The 12281-nt window shown below is 35.9% G+C and overlaps 1 protein-coding gene across 1 annotated transcript; it reads left to right on the plus strand.

The window, feature by feature from the left end:
• Positions 1–2001: 2001 nt before the first annotated feature.
• On the plus strand, positions 2002–7742 carry LOC140768247 (thioredoxin F-type, chloroplastic-like). The gene is made up of 3 exons (XM_073108454.1): positions 2002–2353; positions 7248–7347; positions 7448–7742. The coding sequence occupies exons 1-3, from the start codon at positions 2073–2075 to the stop codon at positions 7580–7582; spliced, it is 516 nt and encodes a 171-aa protein (XP_072964555.1). The 5' UTR covers positions 2002–2072; the 3' UTR covers positions 7583–7742.
• The last annotated feature ends 4539 nt before the right edge of the window (positions 7743–12281 follow it).

A 12281-nucleotide genomic window follows, 5' to 3' on the forward strand; every position in this document is an offset into this window, starting at 1 on the left:
AACACCCAAACTCTAAACACGTGCCTAACATGAGCCCACATGACACGTGCAAGGCACCTGACAATTCGGTTAGATACCGATAATCAAATAAATCTGTATCAACACCATAATTTTATCCACATCGTCTAACCCAAAAATAACTCAAGACTACCAATAGCATACAGATAATTCTTAATAGAGCCCCACACAGGCCAACAACACATCATCAAGAGTATTTCGCTATTACATATATACGATAGTGATATATACATAATTTAACAAGTATAAAGTCACTTGCTAAAATATAAGACAGAGGTAAAGATATTCTGAAATGTCAATTGATACACCATAAAATATAACGTATCTAGCATATAACACTAACCACACTCTACTCTTCACTCGCTAGCAAGACCTCTAAGAAAGTATCATGCTCCACTCGTTCACCTGGTTTCTTTTTTGGAAAGGAGAAAAACAAAAAGAATCATGAGCTAAAGACTTAGTGAATAGACTTCTCATCATCATTTGGTGGAATTATTTTCAAATTAGTAGATAGCTCAGGTTCGTGAAGCATCTGACAAAGATTGGTTTATAGACTTCTCTTTCTTATTTTATTCTTATTATTTTATTCTCTTTCTTGGATGGGTATTAATTTATATTTGTATGGATATGTATTTTGAGCTTGTTGTGGTCTTAGTATTATGGACTTCTTTTGTCCATATTATTTGAGTAAATGTGGGCTTTTCTTTTATATATTGTATTAAAATATTGACTAACGGATCACATGGTAATTATGTGAATTCTACCCATGTGAGGGACAAATGTTTAATGATGAGTGTTACATTAACTATATTACCTAGTACAAAATTATACAATAAAATAAATGTTTATCCCTTTTTTTTAGCTACCTAAAGCACTAATATTCTCTAATTTTGAAAGGTTGATTATAACATTTGATTATTTTAGCTTTTTAATTCAGAAAAAAAATCTCATATAAAGATAGAAATATTAATATCCATTGGCCTGTATATTGTCCAAATTTGTGTTTATATTAATTAATAGTAATAGTTAAAATCGAAAGAGCATCAGCTCATTGGATGAACAGTAATTTAGTAGTATATACTGAGAAAAATACTTTCAACAACGAGGCAATAATACAATGGATTTAGATTATAAAAGTACCACATAGGACAACTATAATTTTCAGTGATCAAACAAGAAAAAACTTCTTTTTTTTATTATTTATTGGTGTAAACAGGCATAAAACTTGGTTAATATTGATAAAGCTTTATATATTGCTTAGAATACTTTAGAAGTGTTTTGATATTTAGCTCCCGCCTCTCATGGTCATCCTGGTTTTCATGTAAAGAAGGCCAAGCAATTGATTTTAAATTCTTAGCCCCCTGATTTCGATCCATAAGCGACATCAAACTCATTACCCAACCGTTTGTTTTCTACCTTTCTCAGCCACGAAAACTTGGAGATGGACCTCCAAAAAAGATCTTGTGAACTAGAAGCTCTCACCACATCCCAGATGCAACTCTGCATGATCACTGTCTCCACTACCAGCTAGGATAGTTCAACATCACACGGTCTTAGCCATGACCCCAACTATATACACACGTCTACTAACAAGTAGCAAGAATTTTCCTATATTCTTGGCCAGCGCGATTTATGGAGAGGGTCGACGATACTGAACTTACGAAATCTTTGAATAGATTCGGCAGCCAATGAGGTCGTGACGCCTAGGACGGTTCTACCCTATGAGTGGGTTAAAAGGAGATAGATTCGTTTGGTTGATGCTTGATGCGGCCATTTCTCTCTCTATGGCCGTGGATGCCCAAAAGGCCGCCACCGTTCTGCATGCTGAAATTACGGCGTTACCCTCCTATCCTCTTAGTCTGCTGCCTATTGTTCCGCTGTTCGCCACAGACGGGCTTCTACCCGGAGGTTAAAGTGGTCATTTCGTTATCTTCTTGGATGAGATCGCCGATCTGTCCCGCATCATAAATAGCGATCGCTGAGCTCACCCGCTTTTAAGCTCTAGGATTTCCCCTTTCTTTCTCTCTAAATCTTACCCCCTCTCTCTCTCTCTCATGGCGCTTCGGCTCTCTCTCTCCTCGTCCCCGTCCCTCCGTTCCCTGCCCACCAATTCGCCTCCCTCCGTGGGGCCCAACCGGAAGGTGGATTGGCCCAATCGGGGAAGGACATGTGGCTCGGTCTCCAGGGAGGCGTCGAGAACGGTGGCGGTGAGGTCGAGCTTGGAGATCGCGGCGCCGGCGGTGGGGAGCGTGACGGAGGTGAACAAGGACACCTTCTGGCCCATCGTCGAAACCGCCGGCGAGAAGGTCGTCGTCCTTGATATGTACACTCAGTGGTAGGAACTTGCCCATTTACTGCTCAAGGTTTTTATTTATTTTCCACACTTGAATTTTCTTTATATTTTTCGAATTAGTACTTTTACAAGTGTTCTGATGTTAGATTGTTTTAGTTTTTGTGTCCGTTAGTTAAGATTGGGATTGCCATTATGTGGCAGCTGCTTAACTTTGCGTTTGATTTTGGCATTGCTACATTATGCAGAGGAAAATACGCCTTAATTTGATTAATTGAGTCAGTTTAGGCATAATGTCATCCCTGTTGTTAAAAGCTCGGACTTGTTTTGATGTGCACTTAGCGCGTTAAATTTAAGACCAAATTTGGATTTTTTTATAGATCTCTCTAGAATATGATAGAATTAAAATTTACTCATTGCTTAGGATATATTGCCCATTACTTGCATTTTTAGATGTTCTTCAATTGTTAAGGCATGGAAGAGTTGGTCTTACTAAATTTTCCAGTATTTGTGGTGTATCTTGCTTCCTGTAAACTTTTGCTACTTCAGTCGGTGCTCGAGTTCTCTATTAATATTGATTTAGCATTCTATTCAAGATTATTAGGATTAGATAATTAGTTGACCCAAAAGCTTAAACTATTAGGCAATGGACTAAACAATGTATATCATACTTTTAATACTTGGATTCTTCTTTGAAACTCTTAGCCTTGTTTACATTTAATTAAAAGGTTTTAAATCATTTTTAGGTTATGTAATCACTTTCAAGCACTCTAATACAGTTTTTGCTGTTTTAGAATTCTGCTATTAATTGTTAAAGCATTGCTATGTGCATGCTTATGTAGAGTTTCACTGTATGTTATGAGTTCTTGTCATTGATCTTTGATCAATAATCCATATAAACCACACTTTGGGTAGATCTGAAAAAAAAGAGTTTCAAGAACTAATACTACTCACTTCCATGACTTCCATCTTGAGAAAAACAAAAGGTTCTATCTGCCAATTCTTTAGTCTTTGCTGCCAACGGATATTTAGGTGGACGATTATGGATCCGGTTTTGGCATACTAATATTCTTAAGTATTTGGCTCAGTGGTTTATTAATTTTAATACTCCTTGTCCAATTTCTTAAGGATCATCAAATTTTTTCTATAACCAAATTAATATACTTGTAGTTAGTGCCTCTTCTCTTTTCAATTGATTTTTCTGTAGTAAGTTCAGAATAATATGTAGCTTCTTCTATATTCTTTTTTATGCCCTTAAAACAGGTCACTGTAGTGGAGCCTTTGCATCATTGGCATTATATCTTGTTGCCAGATTCATATTTAGCAATGATTATTGTCTTATTGATATCTATTTTACCTTTTTGCATATGACAACCTTTTACTATTTGTTTCTAACTCTTCTCTTGCATCGTTTGGTTGTTTGTATAGAAAATCTTATATCTTCTATTCATTCTCATTCAACGACTATTTCATGGCTTAAAATAAGAAAAACTTCTCACTTAGAAAAGGACCTTGGATGAATGAGAGCGTAACCTTTCACACCGGTGTATATATCAGGCAACAAGGCATACTTACTGAGATGAGCCATTGTTTATTGTTGGTTTTAGATTTATTGTGGAAATTTGCATGCATCCGTACGTCCTTATGCAATTCGATCCAATGTGTGTCTTAGTTTTGCATTTCTTGTCTTTTATTATAATATTTTTATTAGAATTCAGTCATGTTGCTCTCTAACTATGATTAGGTAGCTATTTACCTCCGCATTTAGAACTTTTTTCTTTTTTCTTTAAATAATTGCCACTGGAATATCTTCAAATATCAAAATTGCCACTACATGTCATAAATGCCACTGGAATCATTAGATTCTTTCGAAACTGTCATTTCTTTTGCTCCCTTTCTTTCTTTCTTTCTTTCTTTCTTTTTCTTTATTATTTTTTTTGCATTGACTAGCATTTGCATATGATGTTTGTTTCAAGTTTCAATCAATGATATGCAAATTAAAGAGTAAGTTTCATTGCTTCATTCTAAAAATGGAAACGGAGAATTGAAGGCATTTTCACCGAGAGGGTCAAATTCTATAGTAAGGATGTCGCTATTCCACATTTCCTCTTCTTCGCCACAGAATATATATTATTGACAGAACCATGCTGTGTGCCTATGTTTTTTCCTTTCTCTGAAAGCAACCTTGGAAACCAAAATCCATAGGAGAGTGTTGTCCATGGGAAAGGAAAATTCTGATCAGATTTCCTTTTTCCTTCCATTTGGAACTTAGAAAAGGATTATAAGACAACATTTTTCTGTTTAGTCCTTTTATTTTAATGCCAGAAAAGTAAAGTAGGTTGCCTAGTTCAGAGGCTGTGAAGATTATCATCAGTATCCCATTTTTGAAATATAATATTCAAGAAAGTGAAAAGAGAAACTCTATGCTCTTTTTCTTTTTCATGTTATCTTTCTGAAAATGGAAAGCTCAAGTTTTCCTAAACCTGAAAACTGATGCTGAGGGTTTCCTACTCAAAGAACAAACTGATTGGAGATGAGTTTAATGTGCAGCGCACATTATTTTAGGAGCCTCCATACAATTAAATATGTTTTGAGAACATAATCTTTCTAATTGTAAATTCTTGGAACTAGGGCACGCACTAAAGTGTAGAAGTTCACTTGGTTTTCAACTTTCACTTTCTTTTAGCTTATTATACTAATAGTTCAATTAAACTAGACAGATTTTAGGCTGACTATTCCTTTAATGGTAATTTAGCTATGCTTGTTAGTGCCATAGGAAGATAACCATATCATTATAATTTTGATGGATCAACCCTAGAAAAGATCAACTATTCTCGTGGTAGAAAGATCAGTGGTTTGATAGTGATATTTTCCTTTTCCTCTCTTGTAAGAAATCCTTGTTGCTTTATTCTATCAATTATAATACTTAAGCTAGTTTTCTTAAATATTACCATCCTGGCTTCATAATACGGATGGACAATTGGACATAATATAATGTACGTCATATCAACAACGGCCGTACCGGCCATGGTACGGCACGTGCCGTAAGAGAAGAAAAAAAAAACGAGATACTCACCTTTGTCATCGTCGATCGCTACTCGCCGCTCACCTGCCGTCGTCGCTCACCGATTGCCGTCACCCGAGCGCGTTGAATGTCCTAACCCGAGGGAGAAGATGAGATCGAGAGAGAGAGAGAGAAATCTAGAGAGAGAGAGATCGAGATATATATATATATATAAGTTTTAACCGATAACCTTATATATATATATATATATATATATATATATATATATATATCTCGATCTCTCTCTCTCTCGATTTGTCTCTCTCTCTCGATCTCATCTTCTCCCTCGGGCTAGGGCACCCAACGCGCTCGGGCGACGGCGATCGGCGATCGGCGACGACAACGGTGATTGGCAACGAGTAGCTCGATGGCGAGCGGCGGAAACTATTAGGAGGGGTGCCGTGCGGCACCCCTCGTGCCATGTGTCGGTATGCCGTCGGCACGCTCGATCTGTGTGTCATATTAACATAAAGACCAAGATGATTGTTATCTTAAAAAAGGTTTTGTGGCCATCCCAGAAGCTGCTCTTTGTTGATGACGACTTACTTTTTGTGATAACTAACCTTTTCTCAGTTAAAAGCTGACCTGACTCTTAGTGACTTGATTTTAATCAGTTTGAAGTTAAGAGTAGCCTCCATTCAACGGCTAATCATTTAGTTTGGCATTCATTGAAGTTCTTTATTTTGAAGGATTCTCTCAAATATCAGTTGATGATTTCATTTGAATATCTTGATTAAATATCTTAGAGATTAAGATTCTTAGTGAGAATCTTACAAAGTACAGAGTCCTGTGCAAGAGGTAGGTAGCTATACCATTTGCCTTGAGAGGCTGCAAAACAGATATTGTTCTATTGGAGTAATTTCAGACTCAATTGACTCCTTTATCTTCTGATTATTGCACTCTTTTCGCTGGTAAGCTCCAAAAAACCTACTATCTTTCCACAACAAGGAAGATTTAGTTCCTCCTTGGGAAAGTCTTCAATTTTTTCTTTTTTTCTGAATAGCAGGAATTTCCTTTTGTACTAGCGACCAAATGACCTAATGTTGGTTCATGACCTCTGGATTTAAGAAGAATCAGGTTTTTACCATATCAAGCTTTACTGACAAGGCTGCAACGAACTTCAAGTGGTTCTGGAAACCCTCGCCTCTTTAAAGGAGTTCCTCTTTGGAATTGTACCTAGCTTTTGCAAGGATTGTTGGACCTCAATTTATCCTACAGAACACGAGCTCCTTTCTTACGTTCAAGCCTCTTAAAATGAGCTCTCACAAGATATCTAACTTATTGTAGCCATATAAATCTGAATCAAATTTTATGTGCCAACGTATAATTTCCTACAGTGCCTTAGAGTGATCATACCAATCAGGTATATGCAGTATCACCAAAGACCAAGCTTTAGACAGATCAATATGCACCTTGGACAGTTAATTAGAATTACCAATAGGCAAACTACATAATATACACCCAAAGGTTTATTATGTGAGATTTGTTCATGTCCCGATTTCTGATATTGTCAGTTGACCATTCAATAAGAAGACATCAACAATACATTCTCATGATATCTTGAGATTTTTTCTGACTTTCACAAATAAGTTATAACTTGCAAATTTGAGTAGTTCTTCTATTAAAGAGATGGTCACTGTTATAACCCTGACCATACCCCTTGGCCCATCTCTTTCTAAGCATAAATTGTTTGTGAACTTTGTGTTTCCCTAAGCCACATCTAGAATGTCACAAGGGCTGAGTTTTATTAGAGTTGAGTAGATATAGTAACTTGTCTAGCATGAAAGAGTAACTTGTATAACATTAGTTTATGACATCTTTCTGAAGATATGTTAGTCCAACATGCAATACTATTCTATTTTCATTACTTTGCAGGTGTGGCCCTTGCAAGGTGATGGCACCTAGATTTCAGGAATTGTCTGAGAAGTACCTTGATGTTGTGTTCCTCAAGCTTGATTGCAATCAAGAAAACAAGGTCGATTGCCACACTCATCTGTTGCCTATACTTCTACATTTTTTTAGTCTATCGGCTTTTGCCCTACTGCTGCTTTCTGATACTGCTATTTTTCTTGTAGTCTCTTGCTAAAGAGTTGGGCATAAAGGTTGTTCCAACATTCAAAATTCTCAAGGATAGCAAAGTCGTAAAGGAAGTAACAGGAGCTAAATTTGACGATTTAGTTCTTGCAATTGAGACTGCAAAATCAAGCTAACAATTTAACCCCTAGAAGGTATTTGTCATGCACACACCATGGGATATATATATTTTATTTGTATAAACTATCTTTGATCATGTGAACAATGTATTCTTATGGCTGTAAACATGTGGATGTTATCCACATTGAAAGGAAATGTAGTATATTGATTCTCGTTTCTTTTTGTGTTTTGAAGATCTGTGTTTGATGTTATTTCTTAATTTACATTCACTAACCGTGTTTTTTCCAGAAAAAGATAAAAAACTTGTAATAACCATTAATATGCCACTGTTTCCTCTATTCCCTTCCCCCCTACCGTTATGAGGAGAGGGGGAAATCTTGCCCTCCATAAAATCCTACACAAAATTGCGATTTGAGCTATTTGAGGTAATGTTTCATTTTGTCTCATATTTCATACTATTATATTATTTTTGTATAACATCTATTATGTTATTTTTGTGCAATAGTACTCTTAGTATATTGTAATTCTTTGTTCAAATACTAAGTATATTGACAACGAGTAGCTAATGGAACTTAAATTCTGATAGATAGGATTTGACAACAATCTTGATATAAATCGTTTTGTGATTTTTTGTGGTGACTTAGTCTACTTTGAAGTTTATTGAATGAACTTATTTTAGATTATTATAATGATTTTCTTAGTTAACCCTGGTGGAAGTGTAGAAGACATACCTAGATCACTATGTTGACTTTCCTGATTGACTTCGGCGGAAGTATAAGGAACATATCTATTTTATATCACTATAGTAACCATCTTAAGTGACTCTAGTAAGATAAGGAAACAATATCATGCTAGATTGAAATATTTTCTATGATAGTTGCCATCTCTCTCAATAGCTAGATAAAAAGAAAAATAAATTTATCACTCCGTGACACCTATTAGTGATTTTAATCAGATCGGCTGTGGGGATAAGAGTACAAGGATGATCCCACTATTTTGGCATGGGAGCTATTTGATGAGTCAGAATATCTTTTGAATCCTTTCGATGATAATATTGCAGGTTTAATTCTCAAACTAGGTTCGACGTAGCTATTAGTATGTTAACTCTGGGTACCTTAAATGTGTTTAAGGCTTTGTTTACTTTTAGGCATGGATAAATGAGATGGCATTATATGTCAATTCCATTAATCTAGTGCATCTGTTAGAGTGCATGCAGCTAAGATCGGTACGAGAATCTCAACCTTGTATTTCTTTCTATCGATAGTTATATACATTCTGATTCATTCTTTTTGGCAGGGTCATAATCTTAATAATAAAATTGAGGTCTTATTTTAAATTATTTGTAATTTATAATTGATTGTAAATTTTAAACAATGTTCTAATTGTCATAAGATTGTTAGATTTGAGAGTTGAAACTAAAATTAGTACTTAAATTTTTGTTTATTTAATGTTTGATGTTTGTGGTTGAATTGTGAAATTGAAATTATGTTGTAATTGTCATGAGAGTTGAAACTATGTTGTATGAATTTATGTTATGGTGAATTATTAGAATTATTAAGTTTATGTTGTATGAGTTTTGACTTTTGAGTTGAAAATGACCTATTTTATTTGTATAATACACCATTTATATACGATAAATTAATAAATATTAATTTTTATATAGGGTTAATACTACTATGTTATTCGTGTCGTGTTAAGTAAGTTCTCATGTCATATAATGTCTCTTTTTAACACAACTAATTAATTAAATGGATTTTATGGGTCATATCGTGTTACTCGTTTAATAATTAGGTCGTATTCTTGTCTACCACATACAACCCGTTTAATAATTGGATCATGTTTGTATTATGGTGAAATTGACGAACCCAAATTCGATTTGACTCGAACTCGTTTAACATGACCTGATTACCGCCCCTAGATAAGATCCTAACATAATATCGATGTGAGTTTTTGTAACAATCTACCCTAAAAAAATTTTTAAAAAAATTTAATAAAAAAGTTTTTGGGCATGGCATGGCCAGTGACACTATGGCCGACCTCGTGCCCATGCAAGCTACATGAGCAGCTTGTGTGGAGGGTGCCACATGCCCCAGCTGCCGTTGCTGCAACCAACCGGCTGCGGCTAGCTAGCTAGGGCGGGGCCCCCCACCGCTACCCGTTTTCACCACCGCCTCTCTCTCTATCTCTCTCCTCTCTTTCTCTCCCTCTCAAATGCTCTCTCTCTCTCTCTTGTTCTTCTCCCTTAAGCTTCCCCATCCCGGTATGCCGATGCTAGCCACTTCGGACCATCGCCGTCTCTTTCATCGCTGAGCTACCGACGCTAATTCCGAACTCCCTTATTTGAAACCTCGTGGACCTTGCTAATGATGTGTGATGGTTAATCGGTGGACGTGAGGGATACGTGTGTTGGGTCTTCTGATCAATGTGAGTAGTCTTATCCCCTGGACGTCTTTCTCAAATTAGAATTTATTATATGATTATTTAGAGAATTTATTATATAATTATTTTGGCTTCTAGCATGATTATATGACCTTATTTAGAGATGATTTCAGTTGAGCATATTTTATCATGCATTTGATTAGATTGATCTGGGATATGAGTATATTGATGACATATAGAGATGATTGGAGATAATTATACTGTTATGACTTTGTGTCGGGATGATCTCTAGCATGAGTATACATGTGATAGACTAGTAGGGATATACATGTGTTAGTTATATGGTTGGAGACTGTAGTACATTATTTTCTTCTTGACTTCCTTACCACCTAAATTCCTGATATGCATATACACGTGATCTATCATATAGAAGAAAATACATAAATCTCATTGATAAAAAAGTTGATAGAAAAAGTAAGAGGGTACCCGAGTAGGCGCCAGGGTTAGGAGTGCTTGGAGTGATAATTATGGTCGTTAGTATGCGATATCTCGTGGCTCATGTCCGAGGTCAGTTGAGTCTGTGCGTATAGACAAATCGGACACCTGCCGTTCGCTAGGGCATGCATGTGGTGAGTTACCCTCATGTGATTTCTATTAACTGGTGGGGTACCCGATCTAGATGGATTTTGATATACCCTTAGCGTATGGCAATGTATGATTATGACTGAGATATCCTTAGCGTATGACAAGGTATGCTTTGAGTCTATGGGCAGAATGTAGAGATCGAGTACCGAGTCTTGACTATGCATAGTGGTCTAATATAATAATGACATATATAGCTGACATTGATGACTGAGATGTTGAGAAATGTATATGATTTTATTATCATCTGATTACTTGATTATCGAGTGGTCAATATACGTCATGTATGATTATATTTGGTACAATAGCATGGTTATGGTCGGCATGCATCATGTGTCATATTTGAGAGAGAATTATGATGATAGCATGACATGGTGATATGTTTATTTATTGTCGAGGATTATATAATTTTATCAGTTATGACATGTTATCTGTTTTTCATTTATATATTATCAAGGATACATTCATATACTCATTCATAACATGATGCTCTTTCTGATTTATATTATTCAGTACACGATTTACTCTTTGTTTGGCATCACTGATTTGGGGTAAGATCTATTCACTGAGTTTTTTGCTCATGACTCTCTTTATTTTTTTTCTAACCCTCTCAAATATGTGAGACGTGATAGTAACTTGAGATATCCCGAGAAGATATTTTAGATTGATGATGTGAGCTATAGGTGCGAGACAGTATATATGATAATTTTTATAGAAATTGAGTTGTATCATTATTTGTTATATTTGTACTTTATTGTATCAGACGATAATTTGTATAATACATTTCAGATTATAGTGTACTCGTGTATCAGTTATTTAGTTGTATCTTGATGGTTTGTCGTGGCCTGTGTGGGTCCTACCAAATTATACAGTGGTCTAGTGTATATTATTGTGGACTTGGATATTCATATATTAACAGATTTATTTGGTTGATAATATGATTTATTTGGTGTTGGATTATATGAGCATGGATATGTTAACATGTATTATTTGATGATGTGATGATTATATGTGCACATGAGTATCTATGCGTGACAGGCCCCGCCCGTTCTGTCGCATAAGCCGCACGTGCCATGTGGGTGCATGGGTGTGCATATGCCCGTGCCGGGCGGGGGCGTTACAATTTTAGTTTATATGCATCCATAGGCTTAGATGCAAAATAAGAAATATGATAATTATTTGAGATTGAGAAGTTCCGCATAAAGAAACTTATGCTTTATATTTTATGTAATAAATTGTTGAGCTTTGGTTTTCCAATCATGGTTTATGGATTCTAGTTTTTACTAACTTTTGGGTGAATTAACCAGCTGAGCTTGAGTTATTAGCTCATATACGTAACATCCAATAAAAAATAATAATAATTTGGGTGCACACATGAAGGGCACGTGCGCCCTTTTCCTCTCTTCCCCCTCTCTCTTCTTCTTCTTCTTCTTCTTCTTCTTCTTCTTCTTCTTCTTCTCTTCTTTCTCCTTTTCTTTTTTTTTTTCTTTCCTTCTCCCCATTGCAACTTGCTTTCCCCTTTCTTCTTCCCACCGTGTTGGAGCGTCGCCGAAGCTTGATGACATTATGAACAGTGTCTAGGGTAAGTCCTCTATCTCCCTTTTTATTTAATTGCATTTTATGAACTATTAGACGAAGAAAGGATTTTTTGGTTCGATGCATGGAATTAGCTAAACATTTTATTCGAACAAATGAATCTCCCCTCCCTCTTTGTGTTGTGTCGGCCCTCCTCGA

The sequence above is a fragment of the Typha angustifolia genome, chromosome 10, assembly GCF_048772165.1.
Source record: "Typha angustifolia cultivar Huaian chromosome 10, ASM4877216v1, whole genome shotgun sequence".
Classification (NCBI taxonomy): Eukaryota; Viridiplantae; Streptophyta; class Magnoliopsida; order Poales; family Typhaceae; genus Typha; species Typha angustifolia.